Source organism: Arvicanthis niloticus, chromosome 3, assembly GCF_011762505.2.
Source record: "Arvicanthis niloticus isolate mArvNil1 chromosome 3, mArvNil1.pat.X, whole genome shotgun sequence".
Taxonomy (NCBI): domain Eukaryota; kingdom Metazoa; phylum Chordata; class Mammalia; order Rodentia; family Muridae; genus Arvicanthis; species Arvicanthis niloticus.
In genome coordinates this window covers 34483092-34505983 of record NC_047660.1, presented here as the reverse complement: position 1 = coordinate 34505983, position 22892 = coordinate 34483092, and the positions used below count along the sequence as shown (strand labels likewise).

General features: G+C 39.2%; 1 protein-coding gene across 1 annotated transcript in view; it reads right to left on the bottom strand.

Annotated features, from left to right (window-relative positions):
* Nucleotides 1-403: 403 nt before the first annotated feature.
* Nucleotides 404-22892, bottom strand: part of Diaph3 (diaphanous related formin 3) — a 475947-nt gene continuing 453458 nt past the window's right edge. Inside the window, exon 28 of the mRNA XM_076930674.1 lies at nt 404-1556. Within this exon, the coding sequence (XP_076786789.1) occupies nt 1297-1556 (260 nt within the window). The 3' untranslated portion in view covers nt 404-1296. The remainder of the gene's footprint in view (nt 1557-22892) is intronic.

Here is a 22892-nt window from a genome sequence, read left to right as displayed (position 1 = left end):
CTTTGCTGCCAAGGCTTATCTGCTTAAATGTGAAAACTCCATTTCCCCCATTGTTAAGATTTGTTTTACAGAAAACAGGAATCACAAGTGGAGGCTAGAACGTACACGGTACTACTACAAGGCCAGCGTTATCCCCACAACACTATGGGCAAATGCTTCTCTGATGTCTATGCTAGCCTTTGGTTCATAGTACTCATTAATTTTATTTACTTGGAGCTGAAAGGATGTGGCAACTTAGATAAGGACATAAAATGCTGCAGACCTTGCCAGACTAGCTCCATATAACTGGTTTTAACGGAAAGTTCCAGGGCATTCACTCATTACAAGTGCTAAGGCAAGAGGGGTGCTTAGACCACAGTCCGCCTCCATCGCATCCAAAGAAGACGAGCAAGGGAAGACATACTTCTTTTAGTGCAAGCAGCAAGTTTATTTATTTATTTTTGATAAGGAAATAACAAAGGAATGGTGCCAAGTGAGGTACAATTGAAACATTTGCATACGGAAACTGTCCTCAAAACATCAGATTGTTGTCACAGTTACCGATTGTCAGCTTAAAACAAATTGAAATCTTAAGTTTGTCAGAAATAAAACATGTATTCCTTGGGAAATTTCTGAATGAAATTTTAGTTCAGAGCCATAATACTGAGGGTAAAAGTGTCCCCTTGCCTAAGACCAAGGTGATGCTACATTCATTCCTACTTCACAAAATGCATACACATTGTGCAAAGAAAGTGCAAATATTCTTACTGCATCTTTTTTTTTTTTTTGGAAGTGTCTTTCAGTATTGAGTTAATGTGAGTCAACACTGGTCAATATGGCTCACATACACACACTTATGTTTCTGATGCTGTATTGGAAACATTTGGGTCTTTTCAGATAACAAATAAAAAACACATATGGACAGACACCAAGTCTTCAGCCTGTTGCTCTTTCATTAATGTTGAAGTGGTAAAAATTACTTAGAAATATTCCATTTTCATAAGGACACAGTTGAATACATGGCTGCTTCCTTGCTCTCTAAAGCAACATGTATAATTTAATTGGCAAATACAGAATGAATGAATACCAGAAGACAAAAATAAAAGCATTAAAGCCCATTACAATCTTGAATAACGCAAAACTTCAAGCATATAGGAAAAGTATTGCAATCATGTATTTAGCTTTACTTTTTCTAATATATATCATAATTTAGAACTATATAAAGTCACTTACATAAAAGCAACTTTTCAAGTGTTACAGCTGAAAGCATGGCTTGGTGCTTGGCTTAATCATTTTTTTTTTTTAAACAAGTTTCATTTATAAAGCTCGTAATCTTGCCAGCAGGGCTTCAACTTCAGGAACTGATTCGCTTTTAGAACTAGAGCCAAGAAGTTCCATTTCCTTTTTTCTGTTGCTTTCTGCATTACAGGCTTCCTTCTCAACTGCCTTGATCCTCCCTGTAGACATATGAGTGTCTAGATTATAATTAAGCTCCTTGGCGACTGGAGTCCTGGTGGAGTTGCAATTGATACTGTTGTGTGGACGTGACCCTTCTGTCAACTGCATTTTCTGATTTTCTACAGTAAGGAAAAAAGAAACATGAAACTTGTCAGTGTGGAAACCAAGGTCCAGGCATGTGATAAAACACAGTTTTAACTATTGTTAGTGAATAAGTCTTCTTCAACAGACTAGAAATAGCTGGTAGAAAGGTAGATATAAAGTAAACATGGACCAGTTAAGAATCGATTAGATTATAGTAGAAAATGGCTGATTTCCTTCTTTTATGCGGAAACACCTGTTACCAAGTCCATCATCAGTTTTATTCCATGCTTCATTCAGGAATTGGGTCAAACAACAATGAAATGGAGAGGCCGTCTCTAACCATTAGGATAGACCTCATGGCCCCATCACTCGGTTTCTTCCCCTCATTGCTGGCTCAGAGCATCATGGCAAGCACATGCACCATATGCCTGTTTACTTGTCCACTGGGTGTCTTTTCACTAGGATGTATATCCCACAAAGCAACAGTTTTATTTTAAATACCATGTAGTTTCAGTCCCTATAACCGTTCTGGCTAAGCTAAGAGTTCAATAAACACACTGAATAAATAAAGAGTCTGTATAGATTATGACCCAACAGAGGAATTAGACTAAGATTTTCTTTTCGAAGAAAAAGGAAGACTCTCTTAAGAAGTATAAAATTAAGAAACAAATCCCTTAACAAATAATGACATTGTCAGGCAAATAGCATTTTCTCGCAAACCATAATTACATGATTATGTCACAATGGCACTGAGTAGTATGTCCGCATCTACATACACATGCACACATATACACATACATACTGGCACGAGGTTGTGATCTTGGCTCCATAATGGGCAGTGATTAAGTGGTGCTGGGTGATTCTCTCAGAGATGTAAAATTTCTTCTAATTAACTGACTCTCCCATTGTGTAACCTCATGATTGAGTCTCTCATAGAGCTCCAACTTTTAAAAAGCCGATTGCCTCAATATTCATGTAACCTTGAACAGGGTTTGAAAATGGCTCCAACAAACTTGACATGACATTTAAAGTTTTTTGGTTATTCGCTGAGAGATGTTCCATTATCCCAATAGTAATGACTTTGGAGCACAAGCAGTCACTCATGACAGTGTGTTTTATGTGAGCGCTGAAAATTCCAACCGAAAACAGCTTGTACATTAAAAGGTGGCTGCTGAAGATATTTACTGCACTGTCATTTCCTGACCAGGGGCTTCCGGTGATGGATGAGTATTTTACACAGTTTCTTGGACAATCTCTACAAATTTTAGAAGTATGATCAGCTTTTAGCTGTTGGAAGAAAATAAATACACTTTTCTTATCACTTTCTCTATCAGGTGGGCAATTGTTACTCAAAAATCAAAATCTAACAGAGCAGAGATTTTTTTCCTTAGAGGAGTTTATGTGCCGAAGCTTACGGTGCACACTCTGTGCCTGAAGCAAAGAACACACACCAGACCGGTTTTGCAGTTCCCAGGGCCACATAACTGATTTGTTTCTTGTACCCACCACCCTCCCCCAACAGGTGTGTGGAAAGTGCCTTTGTAGTTAAGTGCTGATTTCAGTCCGCATACGGCCCATTCCCAAATCTTTCTACCATTCCTGGTCATTTGATGTCCTGTATATTACTCTATCATGAGACTATTAACAAACATTTTGCTACTGGGCAACTGTATTTGAAATCTTGGCTTACTGAGAATACATTGGCAAGAATATGGATCTGGAATACAAGAAAATAATATACAAAGTCCCACAATATAGGTATACAATGCGAATTCTATATGTGGAAAAGTGAAAAAGAAAAAATAAAATGGGATTTTAGGTAGACATATTATGAAATATGAACTTTAAGGGATAATTCAATCCCTCTGAGTCCCAGATTCTAATAATGAATCTCAAAGAGTAGCTATGGGGATAAAGGGACGAGAGCTGGGTGATTACTGTCCTAGTTAGGGTTACTATTGCTGTGATGAAACACCATGACCAAAGTCACTTGGGGAAGAAAATGGCTTACTTTGCTTACACTGTTCATCACTGAAAGAAGTGCCAGGTGAGGAACACAAACTGGGCAGGGAACTGGAGGTAGGAGTCGATGCGGAGGCTATGGAGGGATACAGGTATTGGTTTGCTTTCTTATAGAACCAAGAATTACTAGTTCAGAAAAGTAGCACGCACAATGGGTAGGCTCTTACCCATCAACCACTAATTAAGAAAATGCCGTATAGGAGGATCTTATGGAGGTATATTCTCATTCGGGGCTCCCTCCTTTCAGATGTCTCTAATCTGGGTGTCAAGTTGACATAAAATTAGCGAGCACACTTACCTTTCTTCCCTCTTTCAAAAGCTACAGAGGCTGTTCATCAGTTACCAGGACTCAGGATTTACTTGGAGGCTCTGGCCTGACTTGTCAGTGCTTAGCAGAGAGGGCTAACATGCCACCTTATGATCATCCTGTATTTATTAAGCAGCCCATTAATTTACAAATAATTTGTTGCATCTCAAATAGTACCATCATGTTACAGACGAAGGAGAAGAAGCAAAAAGAGGTTTGGTCATGTGCTTACATCAGTCACTGAGTAAGTCAGTGGCAGAAGCCAGATAGATTCTGTCCTAGGAGACACTGGAACTGTCTTAGCCAAAGGTGAATACATTTTTGCCAAAGACAAGTGCAAAGTAATTCAAAGCTGAGTTTCATAATAATGTTACCCTGAATCCTTACAACAACTTTGTAAAGCAGAAAGACAGATAGAAACTACTTCAGCACAGTTATGGTCAGGGTCATACCATCCCTTTCCATCCTGGTCTCAGTTATGTTGATGACTGAATTCTAAGCTTGACCTCAATTCACTGCAATATCCTAATCCATTTATCTTTCCATTTTCCTACTCTTTCTGTTCTTTCCAAACCTCCAGCATGTAAACCCAGTTATTTGGCCCATTCATACACCTCCTCTTAGCATCTAGCATCTGTTTATACCTTTCTCCCTGTTAGGATGGATCAACATTCTGCCATCCTGAGAACAACCTCTAAGGTCTCATGTCTGCCCTGTTTTCATGCCTATACTGGCTAATTTTATATCAACTTGACACAAGCAAGAGTCATTTGAAAGAAGAGAATCTCAATTGAGAAAATGCCTCCATTAAGATCCAGCTGTAGGGCATTTTCTTAATCAGTGATGGATGTGGGAGGGTCCAGCCTAGCCCAACCCATTGGGGGTGGTGCCATCCTTGGGCTGGTGGTCCTATGATCTATAAAAAAGCAGGCTGAGCAAGCCATGAGAAGCAAGCCCCAAAGCAGTGCCCCTCCATGGCTTCTGTGTCAGCTCCTGCCTATAGGTTCCTGCCCTGTCTGAGTTCTTGTCTTGGCATCCTTCAGTGATGGACTACAAGCCGGGCGGCGGTGGCGCACGCCTTTAATCCCAGCACTTGGGAGGCAGAGGCAGGCGGATTTCTGAGTTCGAGGCCAGTCTGGTTTACAGAGTGAGTTCCAGAACAGCCAGGGCTACACAGAGAAACCCCGTCTCGAAAAAACAAAACAAAACAAAACAAAAAGATGGACTACAACATGGAAGTGTAGGTCAAACAAACCCTTTCCTCCCCAGACTCTTTTTTGGTCATGGTGTTTCATTACAGCAATAGAAATCCTAACTGAGACAAGTCTCAGCATACACATTTGTTGGATAACTTCAATCTCAAGAAAAAAAGAAATTTTATTTGTTTCCACTTCTGCCCCAGCTATACCCTCAGTGCATTGAAGGAGAGAAGTTCTTGCCTCTGTTCTTCCTACTTACGTTCCTCTTGAACCTACACTCATCCCGATTTTGACAATTGACTCTTCTCAAACAATTCTTGTGGACGTCACCAGTGGACTGATTGTTGAAATGAAGGAGGACAGCAGCTCCTTGGACATCTTTGCCTACGAGAGGGCAGTTGAAGTACCCAGCACAGCCTGGGGAGCTTCTTTTAGTGCTTTGGTGTTTGAACTTTTTTGGAGGATTCAGGCAATAACCAGTGCAAGGAAAAACATTTAGATCCTTTTTGAGATACTCAAAATAGTCATGGGTTTGCCATTTGGGATAAGATGCTAAAGGAATGGCATGATATTTGACTCCTCTGCAGTTTCAGAAGGAAACACTTTCATGGAAGCAACTGATAAGATGGTGTGAAAAAGAAAGATGCCACTCCACAGAGCCCTGGAAAAATAGCCAAGTGTACAAAGCACAATAAAAGGGGAGAGCGTGCGGCCCCATTAGCACTTTTTTGATAACTATTCTCTCCTGGGAGCCATGCTCCCCTCTCTGCACAGCAACAAACCCACCAGGTTCCTAGTTTCTATCAGGGTTAAATTTTTCCATAGTTGTCTTTCAAACAACATAGGGCTGGCAATTCTGTAAATTAGAATGCATGGGTTTGCAGAAGTAAATTATAATTTGATATGGGCGGCTTCATCCTTCACATCTCAAATTAGAAATACAATATGGCATACTTGGACACAAGGACTCGGTTGAAAGGTAAGGCTGGAGACGCAATAAAAAGAGAAGCATCTCTATTTATCCTCCACAGAAATCTTTGCCAACTCACATTTTAAAATGGAAACCGAAGGTACTAAGGCAAAATAGGATGACTGCTTGATTTTCTAAAGGGAGTAATTTTGTACAATATTATGAATCAAATCTTGGGCTTTTCTTTTTTTTCCCCTTTAAGATATTACCATTGATGTCTGTGTGTAATATGTCCAGGACCCTTGCCAACACTCAGGGCCACTGGAAATTGCAACATAGATAGGCAATGAGACAGCTTTTATTCTTAGTATCAAACTCATAAGGGAATCCAATACACATATCCTGTATTTGTGTATCTGTGGAACTATTCAGAATAAAAATACATAGTATTTTTCTATAAAATAGGAATACTCACTAATTTCAGTTTAACTCCCCATATGATTCTTACTATAAAAAGAACCTCACAGAGAGCCCACTGTAGCTTTACTTCCCTCTGTGAACTGAAAGTTGGACTGTTGGAAAGCTGAATTGCTCTTAAATACAGAGCCCACTGGACATAAATATAAAAATCAAGACTGTAAACTATACTCAGAGTTGGGTTCCATATGGTCTTTGGCAGAATACAGATTTAGATGATAATGACATTTAGAAACCTCATGTGCCCTGCACTGTCATTCTCATTGCTCCTCCAGAAACACAACAGCACAGGAATCTAGGAAAGATGCTGATAACACACACAGGCACAGGCACAGGCACAGGCACAGGCACAGGCACACACACATTTTGGCATCTAAATGAAGCATTTCAGCTAACAGTTGCTATGTATCTTCCATGTAGAAAGCAAGGACAACACCACCCTGGCTGGTGGCTCCCGTAGAAACCCTCCCACTGCAGTAAATGCCAGTAATGGTTCAGAGGAGTGTTTTCTCTAAGCCAGCATACTCCTCCATCACCCTGTGGTTCTAATGGGCCCTGGCTTCTTGGGCATGCCAACTCTCTGACGCCTAAGGAAACTGAGCTTCCACCTTTCATGTCCAATGGCAAGACTGTGATAGCTTTGACAGGAGGAGGAATGCACAACACTTAGACCTAATGTGACTTCAGTGACTTTCACTCTACTGGAAATTTGGTGTCTTCTTACAGTTCCTTACATTTGCTCTTAACTATTACTTTGACCTACTAAGTAGCTATGTTCTTTCATCCTGACAGCAATTTTATTAGGGGAAAAGGAGTGAATAACCCATAAATATCATTTTTAAGGCACCACTGGGTATGCGCAATAGTAAAGTGTGTGACAAATATATGTTTTTAATCTATGCAATAACTGAAGTTAGTGCTGGCCACCAGCAGTCCATGTCTCCAGGGCTTCCTTACTGTTGATTTAGCGATATGGTGAATAGTCTCCTTGGTTTCATTTTGTTCTTTGCTTTACACACACACACACATACACACACACACACACACACACACACGCAACATACAGACATACACACATATGTACATATATACATATACACACATATATGACAGATGTGTAAAAGGTCATTTTATATGGCTAACATCTTTAGAGGTACTAACTAAGCCATCAGAATCATTTGTGTAAAAGCAGAAACATCTGAACAAAATGCGATCCTTATTCAAATATTGAAATCTCTGGATCGAGAAGCTAACTCCTAAGCTAGTATGCTTTTTGAAAAGCTCATATACATAGTTACTTTCCCATTTTACTGTCTCATAAGTAAAATTTCAAAAGCAGCATAGCCTTGCCAGTCTCAGTGCTGGGCAGGTCAGAACTGAGCATCTGACAGGTCAGAATCTTGTAATGACCCAGCCCCTTTCCCTGAAAGACAGTGGCAGTGGAAGGGTCCCCATCCTGCTGCTTCCCTTTCGGATAGGCCATGGGTTAGGTCCCTTTCCAGATCTGCTTTCCTAATGCTCAGGTCTTAGCAATTTCTTTCATTCTTTATTGAAATTGTTCCCCACCAGTGCCCAAAGCCTCAACGTTCTTACACCGAACAAAATTGTCTTGTGCCTCATTTCCCCTTGACACTTGGCTTTTGTCCCATTTCCTGGAAGGTGGCCTTTAAGCATGTGTGGTTTTTTTATTCATGCTAAGACTCATAGACTTACGTGTTTGGCAAAACAGCTGATAAGTTATGTTAATTAGGTGATTCATGGTAGTGCCCTGGACAGTCTGCAGATGTGAATGATGTAGGATAGGGTTAGTCAGATCAGCAGATGTGACTGGAAGCATGAGGTTTGGGGTCAGTGATATTAGCCCATTCAATAGGAATGGAAAGCACCGTTTAAAATCCAGATTTGTGGTCAATGATTTGATCACTTATATGTAAATAATGAAGTCTGGGTTTGCATGGAGTACACTTAACTTCAGGTGAATTTTCTTGTTTGGCAATATACTTTTCCAAACATATCAATGGAAAATTTGGTTTGCTTTGGATACCAAAACCTGAAAATGCTCGTCTTTTATGTAAAATGGTTTAGTGTTTCCTATAACCTATACACATCCTCCCATATGTTATATATAATTTATTAGTTAGAAAATAAAAAAAATCTTAACATAGTATAGATGCATTTTCTACATGTTTTCATGTACAGTGGCTGAGGTCACAGATGGGAAATCCCTGAATGCAGAGGACTAACTACACTCTGTGTCATCCCACGTGCATGTGCTGAGAGTGAAGGGTACCTGAAGACAGCAAGTACTCCAAGTTCCTCCCTGTGTTGGCTTCTCATTTACAACCCCTTGCTATGATTAAGCTGTGTTATGCTTACCTGAATCACGCTAGCTTGAATCCCATCACTCTGGCAAAGTAAAGAAACTGAGGAAATTTTAGGAATCACTAAATTTGTGTTCAGCTGTTCAGAAGGTGACAGGGGTCTACCTATTCTAGTACCTGGTGTCCAAAATGAGGCAGTCTTTTTTTTTTTTTTTTTGAAGGATTATGACCTAAGCAATTTTAATATAGGCAACTGGTGTCAGCAGTCATTGCATGATACTATTTATAGCTTGCATTATTATTATAATTTCAAAGAATCACATGGCCCTTATATAATTTGCAAACATTTTCCTGACATGTATTTGTATTTGATTCCTTTCAATTTTTTTAATTTAGTATTGTGTTTGTATATATGTATGTACTTGTGTGTGCATACGCTGTGGGTATACATGTACCATGGAATATGTGTGGAGGTCAGAGGACAACTTTTGGGATTTGAGTCTCTCCTTCCACTCTTATGTGGGTTCTGGGGCTCACATGTAAGGCACTGAATTGAGAAGCAGGTGCTTTACCTTCTATGCCATCTCACAGACCTCATGTATGTGAGTCTTACAAAAACTCTGTGACATAGTTTATATATATATATATATATATATATATATATATATATATATATCATCTCATATCACCAAATCTATATGTTCATCCCGGTTTACACTTGGAGATGAGGAAGGAGAAACTGATTTCAGGCAGGCCTAGATACAGAACTCAAATCATCATAGTCCTGGTTAAGAAAGTCTCCTGTGATAGTGCCCCTTTATTTATTGACTGATTTATCCTCCCTGTTCTGACTCCCGCATGCTGGGATAACAGGCGTGCACCACCATGATTGGCATTCTGTGTTCTGATGATCTGTATCTTGCTCTTCTTTGGCTATTTATTTCATATCCTCCAGTGAACTCTTTTAAGCAACCAAATCTCTGTGTCCATTTCTCACAATTAGACTCTTGGGATACTTTTCTGCTCCTCCTGCCTTTTCTCATCCTAGCTAATACCTGACAGGCAGGCTTAGAAATGCATAGTGCCTTCTAAGCGACATATCAGTATCACAGACATGGCGGCCCTAGACAGCCGTGAGCAGCAGAACTAGCAAACAGACTGTGCGTGTGCTCGTGGGCTAGGAGGCTCCAAAGCTCAACCGTTTCTTTTCAGAAGACTATAGATGTTTATTTCCATCCCTGACAACAGAGCTTCAGCACTGTCTACAAGGCACCTTTAAACATTTCAATGTACGCACACTACCATAACTTCAAGTTTGAGAAAACGTACTGAAACAAAACTCACAGATGCAAAGCATCATCCCCTTCCTTCTAGCACTAACATCACCATATTGTGGAAAAAGAAATGGAACTTTAAGAGAAGTCCTGCCCAGCCTATACAGTTCTTGCCATTTGCTTTTGAAGAGTTCCATCTAAATCTTAGGGCCCCATGTTTTTGGAGGCTATAGCAAACACACCCAGAAATGGAAAGAACACCCACTAAGCTGCAGGGTGCCAGGGAAGGTTGATTCTCAGTGGGGATCACTTGGGTGCCATACTGGAAGATAACCAGTTAAATAAAGACTTAGGGAAGTATTTTTTCTGAAGCCATTTATAAGCTGTATCTGATAGTGTGCTTCTAAGTAGTTCCTTTTGTTTATATTTATATGCTTTCTAATTCCACCTCAGACACTTCAAACGCACAGATGTTTTTTCTGAATGGGTAACTTGGGTATTTCTATTTTGTTTTATTTTGATTTATAGAATCATGTAATGTAGAATTGTGTAATCTTTGGATTGGAAAGACCTTAGTTACTTGGCAGAACCATCTATCCAATGTTTAAATTCCATTTGCTAAACTTCAAAAATAGTTTGCTTAGATTTGAAGACCTTCAGTCAGATCCTGAAAATTTCATATTCATAAGCAATATATTCCCCTTTGGGTAGCACACAAGAATCAGGCATTTATCCAGCATTGGTTTCCTGGAGATTTTTGTCACTGGCTCTACTGACTCCCTCCCCACTCATAAATAAATAAATAAATAAATAAATAAATAAATAAATAAATAAATAAATTAGGGCTATATTAAATAAAGGCAATTCCTTTTCTACCCACCAGTCTGCTAAGTATTCGAAAAACAAGACAACAAAACTAACCCAAATTATCTCCTCTTTAGGCCAAACAGCTATAGTTTTTTCGCCTGCACCTTGTACAGACCATAAGTTGGAATATGAATGAGAGAGTTCTGTAGTTAACTCAATGGATATCCAGCACTCCATGTAAGTTGCTAATTCTTCGATGTAGTTAAGACTGTTCTTTCTGCTATGCAAACATGGAACTGCATCTACTTAACAGTTCAAAATTCTGAAGGGAAAAAAGTCAACTAGGAGGAGGCTGTATATTATAAAACAACAGAAACCTGATTACAACCTGAAGGTTCGCTAATTGAGTCTCACTGTCAGTATATGCTTAACGAAGAAGGATATGCTTAGATAAACCTGATTTTAATAGAGAATTGAATCCCAAGATACATTTATGTTCATGTGAAAAATAATTTTATGGATGATTATACATGGAAAAGCTACTTTACACTTTTTAGCTAACCACTATTAGCTATATCTTAACACAGCAATATGTTCAAGTAGTAAAAAAACTACCCAATATCTTACTGTGAGAGAACTTATCTGAATATGAACTCCATAAAGGTAGGTACCTCATCTGTCTAATTCACAACTTAAATTCACACTACTTCAACCCATCTCAGCACAGGTGCTCTGTGTTTTATTTGGTGAGTTACTGAAATTAGCAGGACATAATTTTATTATCTTACCTCACTTAATGCTTTACATTAACCGACTGCATCACTTTGGTAAAATACTCGCTGGATTAAAAATTGAGCAGTGACATACCATTTTGGTTTAATATATCTACTTCTTGCTTCAGGGTCACTGAAGAGCCAGCATTGACTCCAAAATGGCACTATCAATAAGAGTCTAATAAAAAGTCACGAATGGGCTATATAGGCAATATATTAATTTATAGAAACTATAATGCATAGCAAAAACTTAGATAAGTTATTTTTAATTAGTTAATATTTTATTATTTCCAAATGGAAGCAAGGAACAATAAATTAACAAAATCTTTTAACATTGTCTTTTTGGTTTTCAGTTGTTACAGATAAATTTTACTTTATATTTGTAGTGCACCTTGTTTCCAACCAGTCACCCAGTCATATTTCAGGAGTACAGAAGCTAAGACGGCAGTCATCGCTGCCCTGGCCACCACACAGAAGCAGAGCTGATCAGCATGCCATGTTCTGGGGCCTGCAGATCTTTACAGAAAGTTTCGGTGGTGAGCAACATTTTCCAGTTGGTGTTTGGCTGTAAGAAAGCTAATCACTGTCGAGAGTCATTATCACCATAAACAGGACTATGCCTGCTTAGAATCTGGGTGGAAAAAAGCTAATTATAATCATTACTATTATAAAATGAGTAGCAATGGCAAGAGCAATTTTTAAACTATGAAGTTTAAATTGTAATAATCCATAAGCCAAAGGAAATCAATACTGCTCATTTCTTCAGGCTTTCTAAGAATAGTTCCATAACTAATATGTTCCTATATAGAAATGCTAGTTTACCTGGCTAAAGAAGAAGTGACCAGAACCCAGATTTTTAGCTCACTTCTTCATGGACGAACAAATATAGCTTTGTTATATGTTCACAAATTTTATGCTGATCATAGTACATTATCAAACAAATGTATTATTCAAACTTTATATAAGATAGATCACAGATATCAATATATTCTTGATATTGAGAGGATAAGCTTCCCCAATATACAACTTCTTGAGAGACATCCATAAAGAAGGAAACCTACCTACCGATGGAATCAGGTATTACTGTAGGATACAATCTTATGAAAGTCTTTGTATTATTCTAATCGATTGAACTTTTGCTGGACTGAACAGCCAAGTTCATAATACACCTTGTGATCACTTAAGACAGCCCGCATTCCTACTGTGTACTCAGCCTTTTAACGCTGAACCGGCCTGTAAGAGAACAGTGTAACAACCAGCCTTACTATGCTATGGATTTCCCCTGCAATCAGCTTTTACACCCTAAGGTAAAGTGCAGCTTTAAACTTAAATTATACACTCTTCCATGCCACTAACCCAGAGTAATGTAAGTATGCTGTGGCAGCCACTTGCTGTAAACAGTCAACAGGTAGGAAGAAAGCTTATACAGTACATATCTACCATTAATACTGCAAGCAACACGTGGATGCAAGTTGATGGTGTCTGTCTGCAGTTGCCGTTTACTACTCTAGGTCAGCTCAGGTCAGGAAAGTAATTTCACTCCTTGAAAAGAAACCTGGTAAAATTTCCTGTAATGTATGTTTCATTCCATTGCCAAATGCTTTCTGGGTTATCCAACAGACGCAGAGCAAAGCGCTTTATGTAGGGACAGTCAAGCATGAGACTGACACAAAACCAGCCGTGGTTAGGCCAGTAACCTGTACTTACAGCCCGACGGGAGAGGCAGTGAGGAGTGGAACATGCAAACTGAAGTTTGGGTCGGATTAATCCAGGAGGAAGTGCTTGGTTTTCGTTCTGTAATGTGGCCCTAGTGCATCTCAATGCCTCTGAAGCTATTTTAAGGTGTTTGTTATTATCTATAACATCGTTATAAAGGAAAAACTATGGGAGGAAATAAAGCAGTGCTCTACTGTGCAACACTTCACTGTGATCTTTTGTCTACAGATGAACAGTTACACATTCTTGGAAACTGGGATTACAGGAATGGGAGAATAGACAGAATGCAAAAATTAAAATCATACTCAGGAAACTTGAATTCTAATACTTATGCATCTACTGCTGCTACTGTCCATGCTGTGACATTTTTATCTAGCCTCCTAAGCACAAGGAGACCATGTTGCCATTTAGGGATTTTTGTTTTACTTAGTAGTTGTGACTACCATCAAAGCCAGAAGCATCTAATTTAGTAAACATGATTCTTCATGTTTGCAAAGGAAGTTGGCTTTTCTTGCTTGACATTCTATTTGTCAGAGCAGAACCTACTATGTCAGTGTGAGGACTGGTGGCTGTGGGTCAAAGCTGATAGTCTGGCCTGTTTTGATGATCCCCTATAGAGCTCAGTAGTGTTATCTTAGATCAACCCTGGATTGATGGTACCAGGATTGATTATAAAGTCTGGTACTTGTTTCTAAGAGTTCAGACTCTTCTATACTTCTATAAAGGGGATGGACTAGCAGAATCTGACTTTACATGTAGATTATTACCTGAAAGGGAGCAGCTCAGGCTAGTCCACTTCTACCTCCTAGTGCCAGGATGACAGCAGTAAGTCCCACAGTCTACCTTCCTCAGCCTCCACTATCACGGACTGATTACAGGTACTGTCCTTCTTCCAAGGACAGTTTTGTGTAGGTAACCTGGGAAGAAGTGTGATACGGTTTGAGTTTGTCTGTGCTCATGTCCCACACAGACTGCCCTATCTGTGACCAAAAAGAAGAGCAAACACCTAATCACAGGTTGTAGTCTCCTCCAGAGATACTGATTTAAAAGGTATCTAACGGTATCTGTTCTTATAAAATCTCACTTCATGTTTTTTCCTGTTAAAGTTTCATTGTTATCTTTCCTCAACAGGACCTGTGTGATATCTTTAAGCAGGAAGAAAATTAACAGGTATGAAATAGGAGGTAATATAGTAGAACATATAATCATTAAATATAGAAAACCACAATAGCCTTAGGTCATGTGCAGTATGGAGGGAGAATGTAACTGAGGGGAAATGGATGTTCTTTTCTACAACTATCATATATAGATCCATGGCTCTGGGTGCTGGATGCAGAGTCCTGGTCCTGAAGCTACAATCTGACTTCTCATTGTTTTGGTTAAGCTAAGAATTATTGCCCTTCATTTTAAAGATGAGATTTTTTTTGATCAGCAAAATAACTGAGGCAAGGAGGGCCTCTCTTCGAAGCTGTCCCCTTTTAATGAGGAAAACAGCAAAAGGAGTAGTTCAATGTCACTTCAGTTATTTTCTTGCAAATAAAACACCCCGTTTGGTTTCTATGAAACCCCAGGCTGCACTGGGATCTCTGAAAAATTGGTTTCTGTAAACAGCTCATTTTTAATGCTGCCTTGGCTGAGTCGGTGCTTCCTAAGACTCCATGGACACACAAACAGATCAGACCACACAATTCCCTCCTTCCGTTTACTGCTATAGATTCCTGCCTCAGGCTTTTCTAGCCAGCAGGGACTGTTAACTCAAAGACTTGCTTCCACTCTCTTCCTGGGGCTTTGGAATACCTCCTGTCTCCATGGTAACACAAAACACAAAGCACCAGAAATGTACCATACAGTGGGCAGGAAATAAACTTACAGAGTACAGTACTCTTGGTAAAGCCAAAGAAGGTGTTGATAGCAGGTGAACAGACAAGGAGGAAGGATGGTAATTGTCCCTTGTTCCATTTGTCATCCAGTCTTTAAGAGCTACACATGTCATCATAGAAGAGACCTTGGAGTCTATGGAGCTGTATGATACACATGGTATTTGAAATTATGAAGAACGTACTGGAGAGCCACAAAAGCTATATATGTCTAGAAACTCACAGTTCATTTAACCACTGAGAGAAATAAGGCCTCTGTCAAATAACCCCCTACATTTACATGTTATGAAAGACACTCACATCGACTTCTAATAAATACATCCTAAATACTTTCAACTATCCTGCAGCCGGCACCAAGAGTCACTGGTCTATATACAACAGTTCTGGATGTGAACATAATTTATGTTACGTTCTCCCTCGATATTTCAGATGACTTAAAGCTGCTGAGGAGTCCTCTAGAGTTAATGATCGTATTTGCTACTATATTTTTGTTTCTTTTAGACCTGTTAATGTTTTTGCTTACTATATCATGCAAGGTCTTTTTAAAGGGTCAGGAGACAATTACAACAAGAATACTCTAGTGTGATATACTGTAGAGATAAGGCAACACTCTAGAGACATGAACATCACATGGCAAAATCCTCTCTTTTATTTGCCACAGTACAACATCTCTCCCAGTGTTCTGGTGCAGGGCACCGTATTAAATGCATGTCTATTATTTTATCATTCTAAATAATTAGAAGGCTCAGATTCCTAAATTATTAGACAATGCCAATCTGCTTCAGGCCACAGACAGCATTTCTAAAGTTTGTCTCCGAAACATGACAATATATATGAGAAGCCTTAATGAAACCAATGTAAGAATGTTCAAGATGCCCCCATGTTTACACATTATGAAAGACATTCACATGGATATCAGGCACCTGCCCTCAGGATAGAACAAGAGTCCAATCTCTCAAACAGTCCTGTAACATAGACTAATGGAACTTTGGGGAAGATAATCTTAGTTGTAGAACTCTTACTTTAGAAACTCAGACTTCCCTCCCTGTTTCCTCTCTCTCTTTTAAAAACACCCAGTACTCCTCAGGGAAGTAGGCAGAGCCTTGGTACAAGTGACAACTTCCTAAAAGCCCCCAGTAACCTAAGATGTAGCTACAGTTACAGCCACTAGAGGTCAGCCAGTTACACCTGTCACTAATAGATTTTAGTGAACAATATTGTACCCTGAATATCTTTTAGCGATTTTAAAACATGGAAAGAACAGTCCTTTACAGCCATTACATACAGCAGCATACTTGAGAACTATTTTTTTAAAGCCTTTTGTAAATGGCACTTCTTTCCTATACTGGCTCACATTTTATTTGGAATAGGAAGGAATCCATTGTGATGAGGAGGTCTTTGCAATTAATGGACTCTTACGATGTAAGAAGGCTACAAGAATTGAACAGGGAAGCAAAGTCAGTAGTCTTACCAAGTCCATTTTGGTATTAAAACTTGAGTGAACCTCTGCACTCCGTGTACTTTACTCCTTAAATACCCCATGCATTTTCTCCTTGTACATACAAATCTTGTGCATTTACAGACCTACGTATTAGAGTACAGATTAATTATAATGAGTGAAGTAATTGTCTAGTGATATGCTAGTGTCTACATGATATGCTAGATATGTGTTAATGACACAATTATGAACTATAATAACCCACAGAGAGCTTATACTTAACAAAGTACACCTTGAACACAATTATATCCACATTCTCAGTGTCTTGTCACTAAAGCACCTACAAACATTTTCCTTCATTTTAGGCTGTCAAAAAAGGCTTGTAATAAAAATGATGCTAACCAACCAAATTATACATTCAGTGCCAACTGTGTCCACACGTGCTTGTTGCCTTATCTGGATCCCTACATGGCTGAATAAAGTCTGAGGAAGGAGGTTTTGACGTGAGTAGAAACTTGCCCAGGCTTGGTGAAGACTAAGTACCTGGCTCCAAACCACAATGCTGCTGTTTAACTAAGATCTACAACAGTAAATGCAGAAGGGAGGCACACAGCATCACTAGATTAGTGCTGGGATCCAAGAGAGAACTATGGGACTCCGCATTTTTCCCCACACTCTGACAAATGCCTTACAAATCTTTTGCATTCTCCAGCTACTGACAAGCAGGAGGATCTATTTCCAGGGCCTGTGCTCAGGCTGTGTCGGGTCCTGTCTGTTCCTCTACTTGCTGCTACGTAACTAGTTATTCACAGAAGCAGTAAGCCTATGGTTCAGATTTGCTAATGCCTGAGAAAATACTTGGTTAGTGACATCAGGGCACATAACGTTTCCAATTTTAATACGTACTATTTGTGTCAAACGTCAGGTTCAGCATTTTAAAATCACTCTTTTAAGTTTTCAAATAAAGTGAGATAATCACAAAGGCCTTGATTTGCTTTAAATGCTAAAGCTCCATCCAGCCCAGTGTTTTTCACTAGCGGTCAACGCTGGATGAAACTCCTTTAGGAGATGATGCGATTTCTTAAATGGTGTTATCTGTATTTATCCAATAGGCTTTCTTGTTTCTGATAATCTAGCATTTCTAAAAATCTAGTCAACATTCCCTCCTGATGGTCATGGTGCTACTGGATTCTTCTCTTATGTTCATGACCTGATCCGCCTGCCACATGTTCCTTTAGTAACAAGAACATAAGCTATTGGGAGTCTGTGTTCTTTCTGTCCCTTGTGGTATTAGAAACAGAAGTGTCCATTTTACCCCAAGTTTTTATGGTTCTGTAATAGTGAAAAACACAAATGGAAATGATGATTTTGCTCATTTATTGGAGTATACAGTGCCTATATAGCTAGCAGATACTTGTGTCAGGAGTGATGTCAGGAAAACAAAGAGGCACGAGTCATGGTCCTTGCCTCCAGCAAGCTGCCAATCTAACCACATCTACATGGCATGGGTACCAAGCTACTTGCTTATGCCTTGCAGCATACAACAGAGAAACAACTAGAACAGTGTTGTAAGCGTTGCTCATGCCTTTTTCTTTTCTGAGATAGGAATTTTCTGTGTAACCAAGTATACCTCAAACCCCATAAGATCCTCTCTGCCTCTGCCTCCTGAGAACAGGAATATCAGGTATGACCTACCATACTGGCTCTGTGCCTCTAATTATAGTCTCTAATTATAAAATATGCTTTATTAAATGTGATTTATGTTATTCCTTTTGACAAAAGTCAGGATCCATGTTTCTTAAATAATAAAGCCCAAAGCTTAAGTATGATGAGTGTGTGTTAGAGTTCACAAGAAAATGCACAGGCCAGAGACATTCGCAGGGGTAAGTGGTGACTGAAGGGACCTCTATGGAGTGGCTGGGAAGGATTAGTTAGAGGGATCTGAGGAGAACTGATATAGTAGTATATCCTTTACTGAAGCAGAGAGGGGAAAAGGCAGGTATGAAATATCCAAATTCACTGGAGGAACATGGAATGAACTGAGTTTATGCTCCAAAGTTTTGACTCCGAGCTCCAGATCTGGTTGAGAACAGTGTCTCAATGAGGTCTTCTTCTTCCTTTCTTGCTGCTGGTACCACATAAAGAGTAAAACAACAGTGCTCAGTGACATTTTGCCTTGACTCTTCTCCAGAGAGAGAAGGACTCATTTGCCCACTACTGCATAGCTAGGAACAGGGGAGAAGTGCCTTAGCACATCAGCATGAAGAAAGCCCCCTTAACAGGCTCTATTCATTCCCAAATATCCTGTTTGTTTCTGCGCTAACAAATCCCTAACATGAGATATATTTAAATGCCTTCTCTATCACATTCTGTGAAAGAAGCTCTCTGTCTGATCCCCTGGCTATATTCTCCGTGAGCTAGGCATGACAAGAACCTTCCATTACATCTCTCAGCTTGTTTTACAGACTACACGAGATTTATGATACAGGAAAACCAAAGAAACAACTACCAACTAAAAACACCAAACCAAAGAGAACCAAAACAGCAGCAGCAGCAACAACAACACAAACAAAAAACCAAGACCAGGAGTCTAGTTATTCCTTGTGAGACCACGGACAGTGTTCTTGATGCTGGGATTGACTTGCTTCTGAGTCTCATGGTTCAGAGGGCCCCGAGGAGAATCTCCTTCTGCAAATTGAAAGCCTTTCACTGGAGGCATGGTTAGCTTTATCACACCCCCTGCTGCTTACACAGATTCGGTTTTAACTGAGCTTACCGCCTTGGAACAACCTTTTCATTTATCAAGCAGTATGCTTATTGATTTGTTTGTGCTTTGGTTTTGCATGAAAGAGAACCAAAAAGCCCACTTTCTCTTGCTCATCTGCTACACTGCAAACTGTACACCTGTGACTAGATCAGAAGCACAGGTTCTATGCAAAACAGGAGCCACTGCAGGCCTTCCATCTCCTTTCAGCTAGATCACATACTTTATATATCCTTCAAGAATTCTCTTACTCCTTTCAGACTCCTCCATTTTTCCTTCTTTTGTTTTTTAAAAAAAACAAACAAAAAACCATAACCAACCAAACCAAATAAACACACAAAAAAAGTACCCCCAAACCTGATCCAGTAATTCAAAGGGTTCCTGCATAAAAGCTCTTTGAAATGTGCAGACCACCCACCCATCTTGTGAATATAAAGTACTGCTAGAAATCTTCATGTAAACCTTGAAGGCCATATCCTTCGGCTTCCTCTGATTGTTACAATAGACAGTACGAGGTATTCTGAAAGAAGGGTAGCTTTAAGTTAAAACAGAACTACCTACTCTTTGACAACATTCAATCAGCATACATTTCTAGATTTACTAAAATAAAAAAAAAGGAAGAGAATTTCATTTTGAAGTCTTTTAATGCAATATTTCTTTGGAAATCTGGTATATGCTTACATATATTATCATTAGATTCAGAGGTGCAGTGATAACTCCTGTGATATGTATTTATGTGCTAATTTGATAGGAATAAGGTGGGTGGATATCCAAACTCTGAATGACAGAGATGGTGGGAATGGCAGCTGTAATGCTTATGAATTACAGCTCATCATCATTTAAAGTTATCTGACAGCTTCCTGATAAAGCATAATTAGAGAAATATCAAGCTTGAAAATTTCGAGGGTCTAGAATTCTTTAGTCAAAAAAAAAAAAAAACACGGAAAGTTTTTTGGGGGACCTGTAAGAGGGAAGGAGACTGTCTTTTCTTAGAAAGAGGCACAGTTTCCATTTTCCTAAACTGCTGTTCATTTGTAAACAACTTCCTTCCATTCTCACCTTCAAATAGCTTGAGCTAGTAAGACACATTGTGACTTTTCCTTCCTTCCTTCCTTCCTTCCTTCCTTCCTTCCTTCCTTCCTTCCTTCCTCTCTCCCTCCCTCCCTTCCCCCCCCTGCCTTCAGGGAGGGGGACTGGTAATGAACACATTATATTCATAAATAAAGTAGAAATGAAGAAACTGATAAAAAACAATCTCCTGAAATCTTTTGTTTGAGTAAACCGCAGCCCCTGTTCTTATTCTCGCTAGTTCCAGATGTTTCCCTAATTTCCCTACTTACTAAATACAGGTCTCACGGGAGCAGGTGTGGACACAGCAGCACATTTAGGGCTAGGTCAACCTTCCTCGGAGGTGGTGACCAACAAGAAAATGGAGACTATGAAGCTATGTGGATTATTCTAGTGACAGCTGTGGGAAATAGCAGAAGACCAAGGAAAATTCTTAGTCTCAATTTCAAGTGGCACCTTGCCATTATCTGAGTGATGGACAGTTGCTCTATTCAAAGGCTGTCATAGCTATTCTAGAAGTAGTTAACACAATGTGATTGTCAACTATGATGGAAAGACATTGTTGGCCGTGTGGATAAAGAACAATGCACTGGACCTACTGAAGGCCTAAGTAGTACTAGGCTCACTGTCTGTAGTGTAAGTATGAAGATGGTCAAGAAATGCACTTTTTTATTATAAATCTCATTTTTACATGGAATCTGTCTGAGGGGCAATGAGCCCAGAGCTGTTTTTGTTCTCTTTGTGTGATAAACTCAAACTTATATTCAAAGCTAACACTTCCATAGCCAAAAGTTGAAAATCCCCAAACTGTATGTAGCACTCTGGCTTTATGCCAGGGTTGCTGAGCTGATTGTCAGGGGAAAATCAAAAAATCTAAAAAAAAAAAAAAGAAAAAGAACAGCTTTGTGATGTCTAAAATCTTTTCTGTTCCGAAGTTCTGTGTTTGTATATAAAAATAATAAAAAATAATGTGATATATTTACTAGTTAAAAATGTTATAGAAAGTAAAATATCATCCCTAAACAGGAAGCTCAATTACTAGATCTTTCTTTTAAAGCACAGGAAACTGCCACTACTCTATTCTAATTTCATACAATTATGGTTGCAGGGAAGTTCTTTCTAAACTACAGGCTTTATTTAGGATCTGGGAGATGCCATATAGCTGTTTAAAAAGAATCGTACAGTGTAAGGACACCAACAGCAACTGTATCTATCTGCATCCACACTCCGTTTAAGAACTACAGTGCACAGGTGGCTGTCAGGCCAAAGAATTCTGGGCTCTGAAAGAACAGGCAGAAAAGCACTTCAGGCTTTTCATGGTTTAATAGTATTTAATAAACTTAAGAATCTTTTCCCATTGAGATAATGTATTAAAATATACACACTGACAAACAGGATCTTCAGTTTTTAATGTATTCATCTTATACACACATTTACTTTGTTGTAATAAAGATAATCTTCGAATTCCTTTGGGCTAGAGATACAGAAAGCTTTGTAGATGATCAGGAAGCCTTTTGCCTGGCTCATGTCTACGAGTTTACTTTACAGACCGGGTAAGCATAGCCTAAAGCAGATCTTATCATCACAGTGTCAGGCAAACGTGGGCTGCAAACAAAAAGTTGCAGAAACAGCCTTCTGAAGTAGAACAGACACTGCACGGCAGTGAGAAACGCAGCAAAGACCAAATCTTTCACGATCGTGAACAAATGATTGTGTATACAACAGTATCAGTTTAGAGCAAGGAGATGCTGGGGGTCTGTGCAAAAGCACCAGCCATTTCTCTTTGTCCTTTCTTGGTTGAGCTTCCCTGTAAAGAGTGAGTCTAGACCAAGAGGCAATATTAAAAACAAAAGGTTAGAGATCATCATGGGACATTAATTATGCAAAAGAAGGCAAACTGAATTTAATCAGAAGCGGCAGACTCAGGGCAGGAAGAATTTTCTCTTTTTGACAGAAGCAGTTAGGAAAACATTTATGGTAATACTGCAGCATCTGCTGATTACAGGCAAAGCTGCAGGACACCAGTGTTAAATCACTGAGCCATCCTGACAGCTCCTGGGTGCTCCAGTCACATCGACAGCAATTTACAATGAAACCCATCCAAGTCTGAAAATCAGCCAACATGCTTAAACCAGAAAGAAGTAATTCAGATCAGACTTCAAAGGAATTATAGCTGATAAGACTCTGATATAACCAACCATCTGATATAAACACACATATGTATCACACAGACAGACATACATGCACACATGCACATGCATGTACACACACATGGATGCACAGATACACATACTAGCACTCACTTTAGGTTTAGCAGTTAGCTTACTGATCAGCACAGTTTATTGGAAAAATTTTATGAAGTCAAACATATAAGAAGTACAATATTAACTATTTGGCAAGAAGTCAGGATGAAAGGTG